This window comes from Orcinus orca, chromosome 18 (genome assembly GCF_937001465.1).
Source record: "Orcinus orca chromosome 18, mOrcOrc1.1, whole genome shotgun sequence".
In the NCBI taxonomy this organism is placed as follows: Eukaryota; Metazoa; Chordata; class Mammalia; order Artiodactyla; family Delphinidae; genus Orcinus; species Orcinus orca.
This window is the reverse complement of record NC_064576.1, coordinates 244,542-268,981: the sequence shown is the minus strand read 5'-3', so window position 1 is coordinate 268,981 and position 24,440 is coordinate 244,542. Positions and strand designations below refer to the sequence as shown.

Below are 24,440 nucleotides of genomic sequence, written 5' to 3'. Positions count from 1 at the left end.
CACAGAGAAAGGCTGAGGAATGTCCCGGATTAAGGAGACAGCAGAGAACCAAGTACCGGTGTTGGCCTGGGACACACAACGGCTTAGAGAATGTCACTGGGCAGCTGGGCGGCGGTTCAGCAGTGACGCTGCGCGCTGTCCTGATGCTGGCTGCAGAGTTACATAAAGGATGTCCTTGTTTTTAAGAAACACACTGAAGATACACATGCTTCAGAAGCCATACGCACATGTACACGGAGAGAGACGGGAGGAGGTCGGGGGCTCAGCCAGCCGACAGGACAAGTGCAGACGAGCAACTGCTCGCGGTGAGGGGCTCGCGGTGAGGGGCTGCAGCCCTCGCTCTATGTTTGGAGCTTGTAGACGCAAGACTCAATCTAAACCGAAAGTCTTAGAGAAACCCCGCGGGTCCTGCCAACCCAGCGGGCAGGGTCGGGCTCTCTGCCCCGCAGCAGCGCCTTGCGGCTGCCAGCTCACGAGGGTCTGGGAGCAGGTGCGGGACGCGGGCGGCGGCGAGGTCGAGGGGATGGGGTGGCACTCACGTTCTTCATCTTGAAGGACTCCTCTTCCAGAGGCTCCACCGCCAGGATATTCTCGATGGAGATGCTGTAGAGAGGCGGGTCCCCTGTGGCAGAGTGTGCCCGTGAGCCGCCAGGAGGGGCCGGTCTCCCCTCGAAGGCAGGTGATGCCGGCCTCACGCGCTCACCCCCCACAGGACCCGGGTCCCTGAGAAGCCAACCCCACGTTTCCATGGGGACATCCTGTGATCTAGATCAGAGCCACCCACGCAGGACAAGAGCATCCACCCCGAGACCCTGCTCTCCACGATGCCCAGGTCGCCCTCTCGGTGCCCGCCTCCCGGGTAAGGACCCGCCCACCCCAGAAAAGCGACCGGTACCGCCACGGGGGCTGAGGCAAGGCTCTGGTCCCTCGGAATACAATATGTGAGAACAAATAAAAAGCGCACTGTTCTTGGTACCTTTGCTTTTCTGGTAGGTAAATTCATGGTTTGTCAGGCGAAACCATCTCTTCTTAAAATTCTTCATCCCAAAGCGTTTTCGCCCTTGTGCTCTCTTAATCATGAACCTGTCGTGAACGGCACAGGCTGGTGGGTGAGCGGCTTAGGGCGGGGTGCATGTCCCCCCTGCCCGCCAGCTCCGGCAGCCCAAAGTCACAAAGTCAAAGCCTGCAGAATCACAACAGGTCGCCACTGCCGTACCTGTGGTACTCGAAGCAGATTGTGGGATTTCAGTATCTTATAATTTTATTTCCAAGTGACAGGATTTAAACATCAAAAGGCAAAGGTCTCTACTTTGGAAAAGTTTAGCTCCTGTGCTGGTGTCAACTTCAAGTTACAAGCTGGTGATGACCATGGGTCTATCTGAGCTCCAGCAAAGGGCACCCCCCTCACCCCCACCCTGAAAACATGGGCAAGAGATGCTCCCACAGTGCCGGCGGCAGGCTCCCAGCCCGCAGGTGTGCTCTGGAAGCAAAGACGGGAGGCGAGAGGCAGCTGCTCTCTGCTGCGTCCTGTATTCTGAGCCCCTGACAGGGGGCACTTCTGAGCGAGCGGCTGATGGAGGGCAGGGGGGCCTTGGACTCGGGTGAGGGAGCCACCCGGGCAGAAGCCTCTGATTATTTGGGGGCTGTTCAGTCTCCCCCGCCTTCAAACTCCGCTCCCAGATGGGCATTCCTCCACTCGCAGCCTCAGCAGAGAACAGGCACAGGACTGAAGACACGCCATGGCGCAGCCCTGGGGCATCTCTCCCAGACGGACCAAGGCCCCAGACAGGTCTGGATGCCCTCTGGCCCCGCGGGCAGGGATGCCTGCTTGGCGCTGAGCCAGCCTGGGAGCCCCACCCTGCCTCTCTCCTGCCAGCCCTACCCTTCCTTAAGCAGAATGGGCTGCTGCACACTCTTGGGGTCTCTTCTCCCGGAGGACGAGATCAAATCTAAGAACTGAAGTGGAAAGAAACCGGATGGTTAAAAGGCGAACCTTCGTAGGAACAGTGCCTGGGTGCCCTGCATCTCCTTCTGGAACCAGAGGAGAGAGGAGACTCTGAGAAGCAAGTGGTCGGGCGGGGGTCCCTCTGAGAGGACCATGGGGTCTTGACTCTGTTGAGACTGAGCCGCTTCCAGCCCTAGCTGAACCCCGGCCCCTCCCGGGAAGGGCTGGCCACACCCACAGCTGTCACTGCTCCTGAGAGGCCGCCAGGCCTCAGGTAACACCTGGAGGTCCACCTGCTCCCCTCGTGGAGCTGGAAGCCATCGTGGCTCCCCTCCCTGGCCCCCGCCCCGGGTTTTGCCCCCACGGGGCCTCCCCGCTCAGTTCAACCACCCACGACCGTCCGGATCCCTCCCGCCGGGTCAGCCGCCTCTGCTGCCGCGAGTCTGCGTTCATCGACGCCGATGCTTACGTTTTTCACTGCATCAGCGTACTTCTGCTCGTTGAAAAATTCATAGAATGCAGCCATGTAGGATTCCTTAAAGCTGGCCTAAAATGAAACAGGTCACTTAATGGAGGCCTAACGTCTCCCGGCCCGAACCTGAAAGATCTGGAGTGCGGCCACGGGCGCTGAACAGCAAAACACGCAGGGGTGGATGCTGTCCCGGGTGCCGAGTACCCCGGCCCCAGTCGCAGGGAGGGGCCACACGCCGCAGGGTGGATTCCCCTCAAGCCGGGTTCAAAAAGCGAACCACACGGGGTCCTTGGTGAGATCTTCGTCATGCACGACTCAACACCTTTTGCGGGTGCGTGGCTCCCAGACGCGGTTGCTGGGACGGGAGGGGTCCTCACCTCCAGGAGCTGGGGCAGCGGCAAGAGGGACCCGGGGGGACCTGTGTCCGCATGACGGCACTTTGCTACCCTGGGTGTGAAAACGAGCGAGTCTGTGCAGACCTCAGCCCAGCAGGTGCCTGTTTATCTGGGCTTCCAGCCGACAAACGCTGGGGCTGACGGATGGAGGAGAGCGTTGGCCCACGGCTTTGTGTCCCTCGGATTCAGAGAAAGCCGAGCGTTTGCCCTGCAGGGGGCTGCTTGTCTGCAGGGCTGAGAGCCTGGGTCACTCCGCCCCACAAAGAACAGAATGGGGAGAGCTGGGGTGATCCTGTAGGTCATGGCTCAACCCTTTCCAGACAGAGCCTGACAGGCCCGTCCCTGAGGAACAGGCCACGTCACCGCCTGTGTGCGGGGAACCCAGATCCCACACTGCTGCTGCTGTCACGGGGTGGACCCCCGGGGCCCTGGCACGTCATCAGTCTCCAGGACGCCCCCGTGAAGGGGAGACGCAGATTTGTCACCAAATGGGGTAAAATGAGCTCAGACCCAGGGAAGGAGGGGCTCTCGCTGGCCCCATGTAGACGAGCCCTCGGTCACCAGGCAGCACCCCGACTTCCTTAAGGTGCTCAGGCCGAGGACGCCCGGCTGTGTGGCAGGGCTACGCAGTCCCTAGAGCCAAGGGGACATGGTTTGTGGATCCAGACATGGCAGCGGGAGTGTTAGCTGCCCACGGGGGAAGCACAGGGGACGGTCACTGCCCACAGGGGACGCCTCCGCCCACAGGGGACAGTCATCGCCCACGGGGGACAGTCATCGCCCACAGGGGACGGTCACCACCCACAGGGGACGGTCACCGCCCACAGGGGACGCCTCCACGCGGTGAGGCCCCCCCCCCCACGGCCCGCGGGGACTCTGGGCAATGCCTGCTCCTCGTCCTACTACTCCTTCCTCCTCCTTCGTGTTGAAAAGAGAACTCAAGTCAGTGACTCACGGACTTGGACTTGGACAGGCTGCCGAGAGTCTGAATGGTCTTTGAGACAAGCGTCAGCGTCCTCGATGTCTGCGGGTCCTGCCGGAGACGGGAAGGGGACGGTCTCACAGTTGAGTCGTGAATGAGCCCAGAACCGCCGCCGACAGAACGAACGACACCCCTAACAGCTGCACGGAGCGAGCGTCGTCCATGAGTGAGCAGGTGAACCGCTGGCGCTGGAGTCGGAAGTCCCTGTGGGCCCTCCAACCCAGGTGGCTGCGAGCTGCTGACATGCGGGCTCTCGGGCCACCCCTGACCCCAGACCCCACGTTTCCAGCAAAGGAGCGGATCCCCCTGGCGACCCTGGGCCTGAGTCTCCCGGGAACCCAGCCTGGGGGCCTCTCACCCTCCACACGGTTCGCAGGCTTAATTTAAAACCAGCAAAACCAGGAATGGGCCCATCACCCTGGGCTTTCCGCCTGGCACTGTGGCCCCCTGGCACTCTCTCTGCAAGGGCTCGGGCCTCGGGCCTTTTCACGGTGGGAGCTCAGAAATCATCTGCGGACCACATGGCCTGAATGATGACTGATATCCACGCTCCGTCCTCCTGTGTGTGGGCAGTGGGTAACGTCATAACAAAAGCCCAGAGGAAGCCCTGGTCACACCATCCAGCGGTTTTAACAACACAACTTTGATTAGAACGTCTTGAAACCTTCCTGAGACAAAGACGTAAGGGCATGTGCACGTCCACAACCCAGCCACCACCTGGGGCTACCTCTGCACCTCCCCGGCTCGGCTCACAGGAGCTGCCCCGGCCACCTGCTGGCCCAGGGGGCCGGACGGTCAGGAGGTCCGGTTGACTAGTTTCCGGGACAGGGGCTCACTTACCGTGTGGTGGGGTGTGAGCTGGAAGAGGTTGGGGGACAGGATGGCTGGAGCAAAGAACCTCAGGAAGATGAAGCTGCTGACGGCCGTGTACCTCACGTCCAGGTCATCTGTGGCCAGGACACAGAGACAGGACTCACCGGGGCTGCTGGAGCCGCAGGGAATAACCGGGGGCAGGAAGAAACTGGGAACCACTGGGACAGAGCTCGGCTGTGGCCTCCGGGTGGGGCTGGGGCCCAACTCACACAGGGGCGAGTGCAGACAGGAGCCAGGGGCCCTGCCCGCCGTGCAGCCCCCATGCTGGTGCCTGACGCTGCCCACTGGCTACGGGGTCAGAACCCTCGCTACGGGGCCCTGAGCGTCCGTCTCTGCCTGGAGGCCTCCGTCCGGTGAGGGGTGCGGGTGTCCCCACGGTGAGGGGGTCAGAACCCTCGTTACGGGGCCCTGAGCGTCCGTCTCTGCCTGGAGGCCTCCGTCCAGTGAGGGGTGCGGGTGTCCCCACGGTGTGGGGGTCAGAACCCTCGTTACGGGGCCCTGAACGTCCGTCTCTGCCTGGAGGCCTCCGTCCAGTGAGGGCTGCGGGTGTCCCCACGGTGTGGGGGTCAGAACCCTCGTTACGGGGCCCTGAGCGTCCGTCTCTGCCTGGAGGCCTCCGTCTGGTGAGGGGTGCGGGTGTCCCCACGGTGTGGGCGCCACGAGCACTCGCCTTGGAAGCGCTTGGCAGCCGCTTCTCGCAGGGAGAAGAAGATGTCACACATGACAGTGGGGCAGCTCAGCCCCGATGTGGTGATGACGCTGAAGACGCGGTCCACGTACTGCCGTAGGTTCTCCTGCAAGGGGGGGCTCAGCCGTCTGCTCCAGACTCCCCTGGGCTGCCGTGCCCCGCGGCCGCCAGGAGGGGCAAGGGCGAGGCTGGGGTCCCAGAGCAGCAAAGACAGACTTCCCGCCGTGGGCCAGGAGCAGCACGCTGCAATCACAGTGACCCACGCAACCAGCCAGGGGCGCGGGTGGAGGGAGCACGCTGTGTCCCCACATCGACCGGCAGCCTAGAGGCCGTGCCCGCGGCGACGTGGCCTCCCGAGTGCCAGGACCGGGCTCTGCTCTTTAGAGGCAAAGACTTGGCGGAAAGATGGAAACAGGGACTTGGCTGTTTTAAAAACTGGGGCAGAGCTCCAGGAGCAGCCACAGGTGGCCCAGGCTGGGGAGCCGCGTTTGCTGAGCTGAGGGAGACGCCCCCAACCATGGAGGCTCCCGGGTATGGGTGGCGGGAGGCGCAGGCCGGGCACAGAGCAGGGGAGGTGGTGGCTGGCGCCGGGGGCGGGGGGGGTGGTCCCCCAAGGCCGCTGCAGCTCAGGCGCCTGCCACCGCCCACCATCCGGGGGTCGCAGCGTCCAAGGCGCTGGAGGGCGAGCCGGGCCTCACCGTGTTGCTCTCCAGGCTCTCACCGTCCTTCAGCCTCACGGGGTCGATCTCACAGGACTTGTGACTCTGGCAGATCTGCGGAGAGCGTTGGAGACACGCAGTGTGTGAGCCGAGCCTGGAGCCCAGGTGGGCGGGGTCACGGCGGGCGAGGCGGGCCTGGGCCAGGAGGGGCAGCTTGAGGCCTGGCCTAGGCGGGGCGGTCCTTCTCGAGACTGCAGCGCGGCGGCTGACACGGGATGAGGCTTCACCAGCTTATTAACGTTTTACCTCAAAGTGCTCTCAGGGTTTGGCTCACAGATCAAACCAGAATCTACTCTCAATTCCCTCAAAGGACCGCAAGGACCGCAAAGGACATGCTTTTTGGTGAAACTGTTCTGGGGGAAACACCCCCTCCCAGGAAGGTGTCAGTAAGAGATGGAGGGTCACTCCTCCCAGGGTGTCTGACCGGGGCAGGGGTTTGGGGTGGGGGGGACAGCAGCAGGGCTGTCTCTCTGGCCTCGTGGATTCGGGGGAGGAGGCGTCCTCGGAAGAACCAGTTTTTCTCTTGCGTGTCATTCTGTCTTAGCGGAATGATGGACTTGCTTAAGTATTTTTCTAATTTGAGAAAACAAGGAAGCTTCTGGGATGCTCAGAAGGTCCCCTTGGGAAGCCGGAGAGAAGCTGACATGGAAGCCACAGTTCTGGGCTTAGGCGGGGCCCGGGGCTGCGGGCTCTGTGTCACCTGCCCTTCCCTCGGGACTCTCTGGCCCGCCAGCAGCGCCCCCCTCACCTCCTCTATGGTGGGCTTCAGGGTGACGTGCAGGTAGTGCATCCCCGCCAGCTTCATCGTCTCGTCGATGCACTTGGACGTTAGCGAGTTTCCTCGGAAGATGGTATTGGGATCCCTGGAAAACAGTGTCGGATAGGGAGGCACCCAGGGGGCAGGGAGGCCACCTGACCGAAGCCTCGCAGTGGGGCCTGAGCCCTGGGCCTGCCTGCCGTGTAACAAACCCACCGCGGCCACCGCCGGGTCCCCAGGGCGCAGCAGCCGTGCGCCCCCTCCCTGCGCTTTGAGGGCCTCCTCCGCTCCTCAGGGCCTGGGGTCAGCACGGGAGGCGAGGCCCAACGACACCTCCAGCAGGGCACGCTCTGGATCCTTCTGAGCCAATGGTCCCAGGGAGCCACTCCCAGCAGAACCCACCTCCCCGGAAGGCCCGCGGGCCCAGCCTCAGGAACGGAGCCGCCCCCGAGGCACCCGGTGCCCCGCTCACCGCTCCGTGCCACGTGCCTCCCAGTTCCCAGGAGAAAAGGCGCATTTTTAGAAGCGCGAGTGTGTCTCTGAAGGAACCCTGACCGTGTGGCTTCCTCTGGCTGCCCGGACCCCCGTCCAGCCCCTGAACAGGCCGGACCCCCGGAGGGTCTCGGGGCGCGCTTGGCACTCACTGGGTCCTCCGGACCTCGGCACTGGCGATGGCACTGATGAAGGGCACCACCCGGCCGTAGTGCAGGAAGAGCCGCACCAGCGGGACGGCCGCCTCCTGCTTCTCCCTGCAGACCTCGCCCAGGATGTGGGCCGCAGACGCTGAGACGGGCTGGGGAGACAGGGCATGAAGGAGGCGAGCCCCAGGCCCAGCCCCCCACTTTGCGTGCGCCCGGCGGGTCTGCGCCTCCCCCCCGCACCCCCACACAGCACCGGGGCCAGTGAGCAGAGGGCCATGACCCTGGGGTCACTGTCAGACAGAGCGCCAGGCGTGGGCCATGCCGGGTCCTGTGGCTCTCGCTGCGGGGGACGTGAGGGCTCCCTTCCCCAGCAGAGGGAGACCCAGATGGTCCCAAACACACGGCAGGCCCAAGGTGGGGGCTACGGTGCGCGAGCCACGCAGGTACCTCCACGTCCGCCGACCGCAGAAGCAGGTCCCGCAGGGGGCTGTAGTAGTCGGAGGAGAAGACGTGGTCTTCCGTGTAAACCACGTTCAAGCGCAGCGACCCCAGGTCTTCCGGCTTCAGGCTCTTACTGCCGTTGTCCCGGGGCTGAAGGAAGTACCTGGTGCAGGACACAGACAAACAAGGCAGTTTGAGGCAGCAGCTCCCCCAGGGACCCCGCTTGGGTGGTCCTCCCGTCGCAGGCTGTGTCGGGGTCTGAGGCAAGGGGACTCGGGAGATTCTGCAGGACACCCTGCTTAAGTCCCTCTGCCTCAGTGGCCCCAACCTGACACCCCCGCAGGGTCCCTGCACCTGGGGGGTCCACCATCTGATACCCCCGCAGGGTCCCTGCACCTGGGGTGTCCCCCGTCTGATACCCCCGCAGGGTCCCCGCACCTGGGGCATCCCCCATCTGACACCCCCGCAGCGTCTGCATGGGCATCCCCCATCTGACACCCCCGCAGGGTCCCTGCACCTGGGGGGTCCCCCATCTGATACCCCCGCAGGGTCCCTGCACCTGGGGGGTCCACCATCTGATACCCCCGCAGGGTCCCTGCACCTGGGGGGTCCCCCATCTGACACCCCCGCAGGGTCCCTGCACCTGGGGGGTCCCCCACATTGTGTACTTCGCGCTGGTCACACTGAGCCACAGACTCAGACGCTGGGGTGGGGAGGCGGGAGGGTGGGGGGAACAGGTAGGACAGGGGAGGGGGTCACGAGCAGTTTAGGAAACTGCGGTGAAATAATTTACCCCTGAAGACTGACACCCGACAGCGGCCAGCCCTGAGCAGAGCCCGGGTGGAATCGCCCTAAGTGCACGCCGGGGGCTGGGCTTGTGCTGCAGGGCGGGCGGCCCCGGGCACACAGGCACCCAGCGGTCCTCCTGACGGAGGCGCAGCCGGCTGTTCTGAGCGCACGTGCCGGGCGGCGCACTGCGGGCTGAGGCACTGGCCACTGGGGCCGCCCGGCACAGCCCCGTCACGGGGCCAGGCTGCTGGCTGAGCAGGGTCGCCTGGGGCACTGAATCGAGAATTCCAGTTTCCCCAGGGCACAACCCAAATTTTACCCACCCGGGTCTGCAGGCGTTCAGGGCTCTGCTGTGTGGCGTGGGGTGCGGGCACCTGCCCCGCCCAAGCGTCTGCTGCGGGGCCGTGGGGAGTGAAGCCAGCCTGGGGCCGGAGCGGCCGAGACTGGCACCTGCTCCCTGTCACGCGATGTGACCTGGAAGCCCTGGTGAAAGGGAACCGGGCGCCCTGGAGACCAGGGAGGGAGACGGGGCGCAGGACGGTGGTCTCCGGGACACGCAAGGGCTTTGAGTGCGGCGGGCACGGCTGGCACGGCCCCCTTCCGTGCGGAGGCCGCTGCGGGGCCCCGGGTGCCCTCACCAGGCCTCGTGGGGGCTGGACTGCCGCAGCACCTTTAGCGGGACCCTCAGCTCCCCCAGAAACTCGTCCCCAAACTTCAGGTTGCTGGCGTTCCAGAGGTCCACCCTAGAAAACAGCAGTTATGCGGGGTCTCTTACCTGGCGGCGAGGAGGGGCGGGGTCCCTGCGCCCCCGAGCTCTCCCCAGAGAACCCGGGGCAGGACGGGACGGGGCATGAAGGCCACGCTGAGCACAGCTGGAGCATGAGGTCGGGCAGTTCAGGCCCTTGGAGGGACAAGCCCGCCTGCCCGGAGCCCCACCCCCATGCCTGTCACTGCTCGAGGCCGGGCTTGCGGGAGGGACCCGATTCTGCCCCCTCTGAGCTTCCGAACCTCAGGCGCCTTGGGAAACCCTGACCCACAGGAAAGCGGATTTTAAGTGATGTCAAATCCGGAGAATCCCTAGGGTTCTCGTGAGCAGGGCCCATCGGACCTAATGCGGTCACCCCAGCCTCAGGCTCATGACCTGTCCCTGACATGGGGGCGGTGCTGCGGCCAGCGCGGCAAGAGGGCTGGTGAGTCCCCCAGCGGACGCTGCGACCTGGCACAGCGAGGCCCCCGCAGCAGCGGGACCGCGAGCCAGGCCGGGCCTTGCACACGCAGAGGGGCTCGGAGCCTCCGCCCTTCAAGCCGGCGGAAGATACTGCAAAGCGAACACACGCCACCTTTGCCCTTTCGCCACCACCCAACATCCTTGCGTTAAAATAATCCAGAAAACCCAAGTTCCTTTCCATCCACTCCCCAATGTTGGAGGAAGTCAGGCCGCCCCGCCGAGCCGGAGCCTCGACCCCGAGCGCCTCCCGCGCTCACCGGATTTCCAGCTTGTCCACGTCCTCGTCCTCGAAGTCGAAGTGGGACTTGCGGTTGTAGCTGCAGGGCCTGGTCACCTGGGGGCCGGAGGGAGAGCGTCAGGCCTCTGCTGCCCCTGGCTGCCCGTTCTCCCTGCACTGGGAGCCAGGCCCCCTCGCGCTCATCTGTGCCGGCCCCTGCGGGGCGAGAACGGCCACCTGCGCGTCACCGGGGCCGCGGCCCCCACGCCGCCGTCCTGCTGGTGGTTCGCGTTCTGAGGGGCAGCCGGGGGCTCTCATCTGCATGCACTTCCCCTTCTGCCTTAAGACCCTCACTACTTCCGGTGAAACAAGCCTCCCTCCACTGCTCAGGGAAGACTGGGTGGGCGGGCAAACCCAAGAAACCCCAAACCAACCAACCAAACAAAAAATCAACGTCTTGATAATCCGGCAAGTATTAATCTGTCAGCATTCAACCCAAAACCGGGTCATGCTGGAAGCAACAAACAGCCTTTCTGCCCAGGGAAGGAAGGACAGTTCCTAGGAATTCGAGCTGCAGGGCAGGAGGGGGTCTTCACGTGGGGGGACAGCACCCCAGAACTCTCAGAAGTAAGCGACTGAGGGTCTTTGTGCCAAAGACCCTGGGGTGTGCGCTTCAACTGCATTTGTGCCACTGAAACACCAACCTCAAAGTAAAACACTTCGTCAAACTGGGGGTTGTTTGTCTTCTTTTTCACTTTTGTCTTCTTTGCTTCCGACCTGTAATCGAGGGGGAAAGATCGGGGTGGAAAACAAACACTGTTGACGCCGAATCTCTCCTCTGCGGCTGGGCCACCCAGCACGCACGTCACGTGGCCTACGGGCGTGTCTGTCTCTAACCCCAGATGGTATGCAAATCAGGGCCCTTTACTGAGCCAAAGATACCCCACGGCGGGGGGGGGATCCGACCTCACCCTCCCCCCCCAGCCGAGGCTGTACTTGCCTGCACGGTCCCGCCAGGGTCACCGTGGCGTAGGGGTCACACTGCCCATTCACGATGGGGAGGCCCTGGCACTCGAGGATGCTGAGGAAAGAAGTGGGAGGTCAGGAGGGGACCCAAGGCCAGCGGGCCATCTCTCGAGGCCACCCTGGGGTCCGGGAGGGCAGCTGTCTCAACAGCTCTCAGGCCAAAAGCTCTGAGTCCCTGCAAAGTGCTTCCCAGGGGCTCCCGTCTAATAAACAGAGATGGACGCGCTGGTCAGCAGTCATGAGACATCTGGAGGCAGGAGAAGGTGTGCGTGCAACCAGGGAAAAGGGAAAAGCAGCCCGGCTGCGGAGGACACGTTGCTGGTGTCGACTGCAAAAAAACGCACAACAAATAATGTTGAGACTTGTTTTATTTGGTGGACTTTCTGAGGATTCAAGCCCGGGACGCAGCCTCTCAGAAGGCTCGGAGGGACTCCCCTGAAGAGGTCGGGGGGAAGCCAGGATATACAGGAGCTTCTGCAACAAAGACCAGGTAGTCGGAACATCAAAAGATTACTGTTAATGAAAGAAAACCCGACATCTCCAGTTAAGGAATGTAGCGCTTCTCCATGTGTGGTGAGGTACGGGAGTCTGGGCTCACTGGAATCGTTCCTTTGACGTGCACCTCAGCTCTCTGGGGCCAGCGTCCTGTGCTTTCCCAGACGGAGTCCCCTCAGGGGCGCCGTGGGGGCAGCTGCAGTGGCTGCAGGCTTGGGGGCCGCAACACCCTGTCTCCTGATCCCGCAGCTGACATTCTTCGTCCACAGTGGAGATTTCCTGAGCGAAGCCCCTGCCCTCCCTTCCTGGGAGCTCGAGAGAGGTCCGCCCGGCCCGGCCTGCCAGGTAGGAACTGTGGTGAGGTCTGTGTTATCGGTGGGGACCTGAGGGCCTGGCACCCCAGGGGCTTAGAGCCCTAGGCCGGGCGTTGCCTGCAACGCACCTCTCGGGCCGGGAGACCCCGTCTCAGGCTTCACTCTGCCGACCGCCCCGGCGCCTGGCCCCCTTTGGGTTCTGGACCGCAGTTACTCCAGCTCTTGGACCGCCCTCGTCACTCCTGCGCCTGTCACCCTGGGCTGTTGCTGGACAGCTCCTGCTCCTGCTTCTGGCTGGACACTGGGCGCTGTGAACTTCACGTCGCTGGTGCCCGGATTCTGGGCTCATCCGTGCCGTCAGTGGTCGGGGTCTCTTGTCTGGAGAGCAATTCTCGTCTGCGGCTCTGTCCGGGAGGCGTCAGCAGCCTTGTTCGGGGACAGCGCGGCCCGACCGCCCGGTGTGGCCCCTGGAGTCCGTGCTGAGGGTCGGAGTGAGTGCAGGCGCTCCACTGGGCTGGTGGAAACTCGAATGACCCCCAGCTCTATGGCCCCGTCGCCCCTTTGCCCCCTCGCCTGCCCGGCCCTGAGGGACTCCACCTTGCTCGTTGGCGCAGGTCTGGGGAGTGCCACGAGGTCCCCTCCCCTGCAGAACGTGCCCACGGTGGCCTTGACGCCCCAGCTCCCGTTGCCTAACCCCCTTGGGCCCTGCTGGGGACGCCCTGCTGGCCATGTCGCCGATGCACCTCCAGGACGAAAGCTGGCCCGCGGCGACCTTGTTTGTTTCCCCACTTGGGGGCCAACCGCCCTCCGCCCGCACGGCGTCGGCTCCTTAGTCCTTTGTGGCGGGAGAGGGGTGAGGCCACCTGTCCCGTCCTGGCCGGAAGCAGAGCCCTAACCCACACTCGGATGCGAGGATCTGCGTGCCCTGCCTCCTCGCTCACTCCTGCACGCCAGCTGGCCCGGGCGGCTGCCGCCCCTTGGGAGCCTGGTGGTCCTGACGCGTTACGGGGCCTCTTCTCTCGGGCCGAGGGCCCGTCTCCTCCGTTCCTGCTCCCTGGAGTGTGTGGCCCCTTCTCTCTCCATTTCTCCACCACTGTGTTCCGCCCCGCTACACAGGCTGGCCCTCAGGGACTTTAGTGAATCTTTTCAACTCTTTCTCCTTTCACTCTTCTTTCTGGAGTTTCTGCACTTCTCTCCCTGCTATAACCTGGTCTTGGGTCATCTTCCTCCCTCTGTGAACTAACTCGTCACTAAACAAGTATCTTCAGGCACATTTCCAGGGACAGGCACAGAACCCTGAGCCAGCCGAGAGCTTGTACAAGGGGCTGACACCCTGAGAAGCCCCCGGGGGCTCGGGGTCCTGGCAGCCAGAGGGACAGCGGGTGGGTCACGCATGGGAGGAACACACAGGGCGACCCGTCGGGTGGGCAGGTGGGAGGAGGTCTCAGGACAAGACCGACTCGCCCTCAGTTGGGGGGCTGCTGCCTCTGGGGCTGGAAGCATGAGAAGGGGCTCACTCGTCCCCTCCCTGCACCAAAGCCCAGAGTTCAAGGCAAATGCATTTTTATCACATTCAGCTGTTGATCAGGAAGGTTGGGACAGTGGTGCATTTTGGATCCGCAGAGATAACGGTTTTCCCGGCAGCAGCTCAGACAGGGGGAGCAGTTCTTCCCGCAGCTGGCGTCTTGGGGAAGCGCTGCCAGATGAAGGGCAGCAGCCGCCCGTCAACGTCACTGCCACTCCTCACAGACCACCGTGAGGAAGGCGCTAACCAACACGCTGACTGGCCCCAACTGCAGTTACACATCCCGGAGAAAAAGAAAAACTGACACGCTGACACCTGGATGCAAAACGCACAACAGGAAAACAGGTGTCATGGGCACATCGCACCCTCCTCCCTCAGACGTCACTTCACCAGCTGCACAACCTGGGGGTCACGGCTCAGCTGTACAACCTGGGGGTCACGGCTCAGCTGTACAATCTGGGGGTCACGGCTGCTTGCATCACATCCGACCAGAGCCTATTTCACTGGAAAAGGTATATTCACACCCCAGGCATTTGTCTAAGCCGATCCCATACACACACGTGCACACTCACACTCACACCTGCACACACTCACATGTGCACACTCAGCAAGCATACAGGGTAGAAGGAGCTCCGATTTCGGGGTCGAGGTCTGAGGTCAGGCCCCAGCTCTGCCCCCATCTCACCGTTTCCACAACCCCAACCTCTTTGCCTAAACGTCGCCCTGAGTAACTGGTTATTTGCAAAAGCCAAACGCGTCACCTCCAGGGTGAGCAAGGATGTTAAGACAGTCGTCTGGGGAATGCCCAAGTCTGGGACTCCTGAGTCATTTGTTTATAAAGCATGGGCCGCCCCGCGCCCTGGGGTTAGACAGCCCTGGGCAGACAGGCCGTGGCGGCCGTCCCGCGTCTTACCGCGTGGCTAGCTTGTGGCAGACGACACCCGAGTCGGTGATGACCTCACTCAGCCTCAGCGCCAGGTGGACCTTGCCCTGAAAGTGACAATGACAGGGGGTCACGGGGGGCCACAAGCGGCGGGAGCTCTTGGGCTCCGATCACAGGCTGGTGACACGTGACCCTGCGTGGCATCCACACGTGTCCAGCCGCCCGGCTCAGATCCCAGAGAGTTAAAGAAGCTTCCAGCCCATCGGGCACGACGCTGACAGCAGGCACTGTTTCAGAAGAAAGAAAAGGAAAAGGTACTGGAGGGAGCAGTGTCCCAAATGGGCCTGACTGTCTGCTCTGGGCTGTGTTCACTCATGGCGCGCAGGCCCCGGGCAGGCGTGGGCAGCTCTGCCCAGGCGTCTCAGTGCTTCTGCGTCTGCGACAGGCAGGGTCGGAGGCCAGGAACCTCAGCCCCGCTCTTTAGGAAGGAAGCGGACGCTCACGCACGCTCTGGGAGGAGGGGCAGAGCAGCTGGGGTAATGGAGCAGCTGCGGCTGTGCTTCCACCCGTCTGGCTGTGCAAAGGGCGCCGGCTGAGGACGGCGAGTGGGCGGGGCGGACATGGCCAGGGCATCATGAGGGCCACGAGGAGCAGCGGGGAGACGAGCTCCCGAAAAGTCCACCAGGAAGATGCATGATGCGCGTGTTTCCGTGAGCGAGCGTTCGGTTAAACTAAACTGACTTTCCTTAGACACGGAGGTGAACTGGATCCATTGTCTCTAAGGTCCTTTCCAGCTGAAACCCCCGGACCCTGCAGCCTGGGAAGAGCCTGTGAGGGCCGCCACGTCTCAGGAGAGCCCAGGACGCAGTGCGGATGGCTCACCAGCTGGGGGGTCGGTGTGGGGCGCTCAGCCCCGACAGTCGCCCACTGCAGCGCGGGACCCCGAGCCCACGCGGGAGCATCCGGCGCTCCGGGCCGTCGGCACGGGGCATGTGCAGACCTGGCCAGCAGCTCCTGGGCCCGGGATCCTTGCTGCTCCTTCCGCCCCAGGGAAGCCCGCTCCAACCGCGGCCAGACCTTCCCACCTGCTGCTTCTAAGCTTGACCGGAGCCACCAGAGAAGTGTTTCGACAAAATGCCGGCAGCACCGATTGTGAGAAAGGGAGAGGCTGGACCCGGACACGCAGCCTGAGGATGGGGGCGCGGGGAGCACCCCCAGCTAGAGCCCCGCCGCCAGACAAGAGAAGATAAACAAGAAACCAGGGTCTGGCCATGAGAAGGGTCAAGGGCGATACCTCCATCACCCCAGGCCCTCTTGTCTCCTACACACCTCTCGGGCCCCGCACTGGCAGGTGACACGAGCTCCCCATGATAGCGTCTCCCACTCAGAGCAAACCAGCTCCGGGATCGCGAGCTTGGAAGCGAGCAGGTGCCCCGGGCCGCAGCAGCGTGGTGGTGGTGGTGGGGGGCCGGCCTCACGCACCAGACACCTCGCCTACGACACTGACACGGGCTCCCGACGACACGGACGCCGCCCTGTGGGAGCCCAGGCCGCGGGCGGCGCTCACGGCCGCACACGCGTCCAGGCCCCCCGGCCGCGGGCAGGGCTGGGTGCCACCTTCCCGGCCTTGCCCTCACCTGCGGGCAGGCAACCCGCGACAAGTCCCGCGAGGTGGGACCAGCCCGCAGGCGTCACAGCCGCTCGGCCCGGGTGACATCAGCATCCCGACCCGGAGTCACGTCTGTATCTGCGGAGGCTCCGACAGGGCCCGCCCCTCGCGGGACGTGCTCGCCTAGAGCAGCAGCTCTTCCCACAGCGGCTCGGGGCGTCCGCCCGAGCGCCTTCCACCCGCCAGGCGCGGACACAGGGTCCACGGCGCACCGCAACCCTCGCACGCGGCAGGCTGGTCCGACAGCGAATCCTTGAGGCCGGTAACTGGGGTGGCAGTGGCGGGGGGTGGGTGGCCTCCCTGTGCGGGTGGAAGAAACAAAGTCCCCAAAGGCCAGTGGCGCATCCTGAGCGACCCGATCCTCAGCACTGTCCCCAGAGCGGGCACCGCCGTCCTTACAATCGAACAAGAAAGACTGACGGCCTGGAAACCAGCCCCGCAGGAAGCTCAGCTGTCACTGGTGGCCCGGTCAGCCTGCTGTCCTTCGTCGCACCCCAGGTGCACGGGCGCCCGCTCTGAGGCCGACGGTGGGCCACGGCCCCTCAGACCGACGCACCCCCAGTGGGGGACGGGCGCGGGCTGTGACCGTTGGCGCTCCTCTCCTGGGGCAGCGCGTCCTCCAGGAGGGGCAGTGCTGTCAGCCGACTCGTGCTGTTACAGTTCGGGGGCTTTGGGGGAGGGGGGTATGAGGTAAATAAAACACAAACACACACATCTCGGAGAGAAACCCCTGCAGAACAACCAGGATCTGCAGCTCGGAAGTTCACACCCATCCTCACTGCACAAACAATCCCACCGCAAACACCAACGCCCGGGGTGGTGCGGGCCACACCCTGCACAGGGCAGGCAGGAAGTGTGGTTTCCCAGGCTCGGCCTCTGCAGGGCACGCGACCTCCCATGGACGCACAGCTACACACACAACTTCCCCCTCCGCTTGTTCTGACCCCAGCGGGAGCCCTCTCCCCAGGGAGGCGGTCACAGGCCCACCTGGCAGGCTGAGGGCAGAGGTGGCCATGCCTCCCATAGGGGCTGGAACCCCGGAGGGGGGGTCCAGCTGAATCGTGCTCGTTAACAATTAGCCCAGGCAGGACGTGCTGAGACTTGGCCGGAGTTCTCGCACTTACGTTGGTGTATGAGATGAGAAGAGAAACCTTAGGACAGAGCACTGAGAATGCTGACTTCATAGTCGTTCCCAGTCTCATTTAAGGAGAATAAGGATAAGAAATTGTTTAAAAAAACAGCTGGGACTGAACAGCATCACCCACCCTCACGGAACATCCACTGGGATCGACCGACCTGGCCTTAAACACGTCAGCAAGTCTAGGAAAATAAAAATTACATCACAGCTGCTCTCAGACCACAGTGGAAATTAAACTAGAACTCAGTGACAGAGAGATAGCTAGAAAATCCCCAAATGCGTGGAGGTTAAAGAACACACTTCCAAATAACAAGCAGGCCAAAGAAGAAGTTTCAGGAGAAACTGAAAAATACTTTGAATTCATTTCTTTTCATAAGTGAAAATGAAATAAAACATCAAAATTTGTGACATGCAGCAAAAGCAATGCTTAGAGGGAAATTTAAAGCAGTGAATGCATATATTGGGAAAGACGAAAGGCAAAAATCAATAATGTAAGTGTCTAGCCTTAGGAAGCTAGAAAAAGAAGAGCAAATTAAATCCAAAGTGAGCAGGAAAGAAATAATAAGAGCTAGAGCAGAAATCAATGAAAATGGAAACTGGAAATCAATACAGAAAATAAACAAACCAAATCTGCTTTTTTGAAAAGATCAATAAAATTGGTAAAGTTCTAGCTAAGAAAAAACAGAAATGAAAGCAGGGCCGTCACTCCTGGCTGCAGAAAACCAGCAGTGGTTCCGACAGGGGATCCGAAACGTCACCCACCTGTCGGCCAGGGGGGCCCAGAGCCCAGGGTGGACCCCACTGTAAGCCGGGGGCTTCAGCGAATATAAGGTGTCAGCCATAGCAAATGCACCCAGGACGCTAGCAATGGTTGGGGGAGGAGTACACGGGGTTCTTCATACACTCCCCTCAACTCTTCTGCAGAGATAAAACTGCTCGAAAAATAAAGTTTATTAAGTACGAGAGAAAAGCACTGGTGTTTCCTGTGCAATTTTCTCAGGAAGGCGTCGGTCCCTGGTCTGCAGGGCCCGTGGCTGCAGGCAGGGGCCCAGCAGCACACAAGCCATCACTGCCCCGTCCTCATTCTGCGCAGGGCCTGCGAGGCCGGGCGGAGGTCCGCGCAGAGCAAACGCAGGCGCAGGCGACTGAGTGCTGGACCTGCAGCCCCGCTGGAGCTGAGAGCATCGGGAAGGGGCAGGGACGCGAGGGCGACCAAGGGAAGCAGCCACGTCCTCGAGGGGAGGCGCGGGCCACCCCATCCTCTCCTTCTGACACTCCCGAACCTTAGAAAGACTCGGGTCCTCGCAGGTGTATGGCTGCAGGCGCTGACTGTTGGGGAGACCCTCAGACAGGACGCCAGACACACAGAGGACGTTCCCAGGGTGTCCACTATGAGGCCAGAGTTACTGCCCTGTTGCTAAAGGTGCAAGAGGAGGCCACGGGCTGGGGGCCTGCGGCTCTGCTGGGGCAGCCCCCCTGCCTCTGCCTTCTCGGAACACATGCTCCAAGAACAAGTTTCACAGAAGCCGCTCAATGCAGAGCTCGCGGCTGCTGGCGTCCTTGGAGGATCGGCAGGGGCCCTCGCGGACGTGAGCGTGCATCTGGCCACCCTGCCTGGCGCGGACCACGGGTAGGGCCGTCCCTGCCGACTGCCTCATCCAGAAGGTGCCCGGCCGGGGACAGGGAAGGAGCAGAGCGACGGGTCCTTTTTAATGAATGATTGAGCAGAGGCCTTAACAAGCATCAGCTCCAGCGGGAAGCCAGACATCCCTTCACTCCTCTCTTCCCCCAATTCCATGACTTGCTGGTCTCTCGTGGGCCCCGGCTTTGTGACATTCCCTTTCTGCTGTCTTTGTGAATCGCTGAGCAGATAGCTGGAGAAACCGTATGTGTCCCCTGACCTTCGTGGCTGCAGGTGTGTAACTGCCCCTTTAAAGGCTGCTGCCCTGGCACCTGACAGGTCCCCTCTGGAGAGCACTTGCTCGGTGCCTGGAACTCAGCGGCCGCCACCGCCCAGTCCCGCTTCCGTGGAATCACCAATGGGTCGGGACCCATGTCACGGGGACCATCAGGGAATGGCCCGGACGTCCTCAGGCTGCAGGTGGACACACGTGTCACGTTCCCAAGGCTGCGGTGACCCAGCGGCTCTGGATCTGGACAGTGGTGGTTACACAGCCACACGTGTGAAACGCACCCACGGGGACATGCAGGCACACGCGGGGCTGGTGAGACCTGAATGGAGTCGGGGACCCTGTACCAGTTACGCGGATGTCACTGTGCGGGACCCGGGAAGGGACATGGCCCTGCTCCTATGTTTAGTCTTTGAGTGTAAACAGAAGAACACACGGCTTGCTAACCATCACTCCCTGTGCAGTGTTTCCTGTGGCTTCCTATGACCCTGTAACCATTTCAAAATTAAAAGTTGGTTTTTTTTTTTTTTTAAAGGCAAGAAAAAGGAAAAGCTACACTTGCCAACAAAACAGAACTTAAATCTGGGCTCATCGCGGCCACAGGCAGAATCTCTCAAGAACGACGGCGATGGAGGCAGGCGGGGCCCAGGCGTAAAGCACACACGGCACAGGGGTCCGGAAACTTCTTCCTAAGGAGGCGATTTCCTGGTCACCTGAGCAGCAGTGGCCGCTGTCCTCCTGGATCTGGGGCTCCGTGACTAGTTCTGAGCAGTCCCCCAATTTCCACAGCACGTGTGGGCCCCTCGGTCGGAATTAACTGAGCGTGAAGCACCCTTACGATGCCCCTTGGGCTGGGCTTCTCAAGGCGTCCCTCTGGCTGCCTCTTTGTCGAAGTTTGAGCATCGGCCCCGGCGGCCACCAGGGGCCTCGGCAGTGGACACCCTGAGCCGCCGGTGTGCAGTTCCAAGCCCGGCCAAGGCCCCAGGTCCACGAGGAGGCGTGCTGATGCTGGGCCGGGAGCCCGGGGAAGGCCTCGCGAGGTGCCCACTTGGGGATTTTGTCTGCGACACCTGCTGTTTGACCCTGCTGTTCACAAATCCCCGCTTTACAGGGGAGGAAACCGAGGCTCAGAGAGCACCAGAGCCACACACTCTGCTGAGCTCAGAGCAGGCCTGGCTCGGCGCTGGCCCCGGAATTCCAGGCATGGCCCGGGCTCGGGGACGGGCTTGACCGGAAACTCATGCCAGGGTCACCAGAGAAGAGAAGATGCAGGCGGCCCCCCGACGGGCGTCTCCTGGACCCTGGGCATGGGGAGCGGCCCAGCTGGGGGAGAAACCCCCAGTCCCGGGGTGGGGGCACCTTGCACCGGTCAAGGGGTCACTTCCAGTTAACACATCGCCAGGGCACTGGGTGAGCCCCAGGGACGCTCAGGCCAGGGGCCGTCATCACTCCGGTCACTCCCTTCAGCTCCAGCCCCGCCTTGCTGAGGGCAGGGAGCCCGGAACACACATGGGCACCTCCAGTGGGCAAGGCCCACAGCCTTACGTCTTCTCACCTATTCTCTCTTTACCTTCAGTTACGCGTTGCATTCTTTCGCGTGTTACATTTTTTAAGCTGCACGACTAAGTCCGACAGTAACCGATGGAACCAACCTAATGCATGAGCCCAGGACGACAGATGCAGGGGACAGCTTGCTACGCCTCACTCCCTCTGAAGACCAGAGTCCAGCGTCTATGTCTCTATCCACAATCAGGCCTCCTCCGCCAAGGCCCCCATGTCCCACGGGCCCCGCGAGGCCTCACCTGCACCTCGGAGTCGGCGTCCACGTGCTGCAGCTGGAACCACGTGTCCCGGTTGTGGTACTTCTGCAGGTCTTCCTTCCGGATGGCCACCTTCCCTGGAAGATCAATGCAGAGGAGACCAGTCACGAGGGCACCAACCCACCCACCCAGCAGGGCTGGGAGCAGTCTCCACTACCTCTGCCAGTCACTCCAGATGGGAAATCCAGAACAGATCATCGGGAAAGAGACAACGCAGTAAGAGCAACAGACGCCACTTTGCATCTCGGAGGTGCCACGTCCACCCTGAGCAGAGCCCGTCCCGAGGTCACTGCCACGGTGTCCACAGCCTGGGCGTGGACGGGAGCCTCTCCCCGCTACCCAGGCTGCGGGAGATGAGGGCACCTGGCGCAGACCCTACAGATCAGGGAGCGGCTACGCCAGGTGCACTGCTCAGGGCCCGGAGGGCGGCGTGTGGGATGGGGTGAGGCAGCAGGCACCCCGGGCAGCCACGTCCCGGCCATCCCCTGCCCCGATGCCCGAGCTGCAGAGCGAGGCAGGGCGGCGTCTGCCAGGAGGGCTTTGCTGCAGAGTCCCTGGAAGTACGCGTGTGCCCGTATGAGCTGTGGCTTAGAATTCACGTGTGCGCATGTCTAGCTCACAGGCAACGTGCACAGCCGGTTCACACAGAGTGTGCACATGCGTGTGCGTGCACATCTAGCTTATGTAGCATGTGTGCATACGTGTTCCTGTCGGGCCCGTGGAATGAGCCGGGTTATCGCCTGCTTGGGTCTATGAATCAGTGTCTCTCAAAGTGTAATCACAGGCCACCTGCATCAAAACAGCTGGAGAGTTTCCTGAATGCAAGTTCCCCGGCCCCATCCTGCGTGAGAAAACAATCTCTGGGGTGGGGCCCTGGAATCTTCGTTTTCGCGAGGTCCCCAGGGAACTTCTGTGGGTCCCAAAGTTTAAGGACGTCTGCGCTCAATAGTTTTACATTCCTGACATAGGCTTAGTACTTAGGAGCTAGAATTTCAACGAAAATACACATGTAAATATACGTGTGTGATGTACATCACTGACATAGATTTATAGTATTTAAATATCCATCTACCACCGTCATGCATTGTTCATTCACCTTGTTTATTCCAAAGACGTACGTGGCGGCCAGCAAGCACCCACCCCACCGCTCAGGAGGGCAGAGGGCGCCGGGCACTGGCTGTCCTCTTGTCCCCACACCCCGTGGCCTCGGGCACGGGGACCACGCTGTCCACCAGGATAGGGAGGTCGGGTGCTTGCCCACGTGAGCATCCCGGCGCACACGTGTATATGCGTGCAATACACGCGTACACACACATAATGTCTTACGTACACTGTAAATCACACACGGAAATAGGAACGATAAAGGACAACATCAAAGTAAACATTTTTGAAGTTCAGGTGTTCCTGGCGTACAGCCCAGGACACACTGCCTAACTCGGGATCGCAGTCCAGTTACCAAAGGATACGTTTTGGGCCCCTGGCGCCGTCTCACCCCACGTCATCTGCTGCTTGGGACGCTCCCCAGCCCCTGTGGCCACCCTGCAGAGCCCCGAGCTGGCTGGCCCACCCTGCCCTCACCCAGGACGCAGAGTCCTCTCCGCAAAGGGACTGCTTTCCGTTTCCTGTTTCTTCAAAGACTTGTGCTTCTGAGGAGAAGCACCCGGTGGCCTCACAGCGGGGCCGGACGCCCCAGCTGATCCTGGGGTTGCCCACACATGCTGCCCGCCAGCCCCTTGCATCCTCCCCTCACGTCGCCCTGTAGCAACCCCGGCACAAGGCGGCGGGTGCTGGTCACAGACGTGGCAGGCGTCCCGCCCATGGGCTTCGGGCCTCGTCGCTGCAGCTCTGCCCTCTGTGCTTCTCCTACCACTTCTTCTCCCCAAACGCCCCCGTCCCACGAGGCCCTCCTGTGACGTCACCTCCTCTCCGGCCTCCCCTGGGGCCCGCAGGGCAGCCTCCACTCTGCTCCCAGGGGCTCACACGAGGCCTCGCTGGGGCCCAGCCACCTGCTGGTTGGTAGGCTTAAGGGAAAGGACACTCTGCAGTTGGCTCCTGGGGGAGCTCAGACCATCACCCAACGTACACGCGGCGCGTCTCGAGGTGAGCGAGAGGTGAGGGCGGCTCAGACATGAGGAGGGGGCGTCGGCCCAGAGGCCCGTGCACGCACCCCGCCAGGCAGCCTCCATGGTCCCTTCCAGCGCGCGGTGCCCCAGGAGCCTGCACCCCTCGCCTCCTCTGAATGTGCTGGCCCTTTGCTAAGATGCACTGCGGGCCCACGTGTCGCCAGCGCCCAGCTACTCGACGCTGAGGTTCCACCCGAGACGTGCATTTGAAAGGCGTTAGAAATGCCTGCTTCTCTCGTTAGCCCATCTTCCGTCTAGGGGTCCAGCCGGGGAACCCAGGTGGCTGAGAGAAGGGTCTCGCCCTGCAGTCTTCACGCCTGGTCTCCAGACCCGACAGGCACACCCACCGGGCACAGACGGGAAGCTGGAAATGAAGCAGGGACACGCCGGCCCGAGCACCACGGGCTGAGCGCGGCAGAGTCGGGTCTGTTTACTCCCCACCATCACCTGCGGCAGCCCCGTCTCCCTGCCCACTGTCCCCGCAGCACCTCAGCACGCTCACCTCCCACCGTCACACAGCCTCGGGAAAGGCCAGCCCCTCTGTCCACTTGCAAGGTGGGCGCAGCACAGCTGGCGCCAAGGGTCAACACGCTGCCCACATCAACCTCGCTGGCTCAGCTCTGGCCACGCAGACCCGTCTGCAGCCAAGTCCTGCCCAGCCACAGGCCTCACAGGGCACCGAGGCCACGGCACGCAGAGCCCGCAGGTGCTGGGCAGGGGCAGAGGACAGAAGACAGAGCGCACAGGCTGCAGAAAGAGGGGCTTCACAGGCATTCAGAGAACCGGAGCTACCGGCCACACAGGCCTCTCTCCAGCCAGCATCAAGTCACAAGGACTAACCCCGGCCCGGCCCAGCCCAGCCCTTCCCACCGCTCCTGGCCTCGGGGGCATCCCGCTGACATCCTGACGTGGGTGCCGCCACCTCCAACCACCTGTCACCAGGCAGAGCCGCTGGCTTTCTCTCTGCTTGGCTCCTGCAAAACTCCACCCCCTTCCCTGATGGGAATATAATTTTGAGTCTTGCAGGAATAAAGCCACAAGAAAAAAACATTTCTTGGAACTAAATTGGGCAATAATATTCCACTAAAAGGGGATAAAGAAACTTGCAACCTCCACGATTAGTTCAGCTGGATAGGAGGGTTACATCTGAAGTCTGAAATTTTAAGTAATTACAATGTTTTTATGAGTTTTGGTTGGAATAGGAGACACGTATTTAATGCTCATATGACCCCTACAACTCACACATCATCATTATTCTTTATTTTTGGAAGTACTTAATTTTAAACGGGTAATACCAGAACATAGAACAAAGTCTGAAACGTTAGAAAGGATATAAAATACAGCCAAGAATAACTTTCTCTCTCCCCTGCTACTAGGGTCCCACCTCAGG

General features: G+C 62.0%; 1 protein-coding gene across 2 annotated transcripts in view; it reads right to left on the bottom strand.

Moving 5' to 3' along the window:
- The window catches only part of RASA3 (RAS p21 protein activator 3), an 89,701-nt gene that overhangs the window by 11,465 nt on the left and 53,796 nt on the right, over positions 1–24,440 (bottom strand). For both annotated transcript variants that reach the window (XM_012534419.3, XM_012534421.3), the window contains exons 4-20: positions 20,910–21,004; positions 14,421–14,497; positions 11,148–11,228; positions 10,852–10,924; positions 10,188–10,264; positions 9,341–9,445; positions 7,920–8,076; positions 7,476–7,624; positions 6,823–6,937; positions 6,054–6,128; positions 5,338–5,461; positions 4,635–4,741; positions 3,768–3,845; positions 2,415–2,492; positions 1,883–1,956; positions 977–1,083; positions 540–622 (exon numbers count right to left, since the gene is read on the bottom strand). In XM_012534419.3, the coding sequence (XP_012389873.1) occupies positions 540–622; positions 977–1,083; positions 1,883–1,956; positions 2,415–2,492; positions 3,768–3,845; positions 4,635–4,741; positions 5,338–5,461; positions 6,054–6,128; positions 6,823–6,937; positions 7,476–7,624; positions 7,920–8,076; positions 9,341–9,445; positions 10,188–10,264; positions 10,852–10,924; positions 11,148–11,228; positions 14,421–14,497; positions 20,910–21,004 (1,655 nt within the window). The remainder of the gene's footprint in view (positions 1–539; positions 623–976; positions 1,084–1,882; positions 1,957–2,414; positions 2,493–3,767; positions 3,846–4,634; positions 4,742–5,337; positions 5,462–6,053; positions 6,129–6,822; positions 6,938–7,475; positions 7,625–7,919; positions 8,077–9,340; positions 9,446–10,187; positions 10,265–10,851; positions 10,925–11,147; positions 11,229–14,420; positions 14,498–20,909; positions 21,005–24,440) is intronic.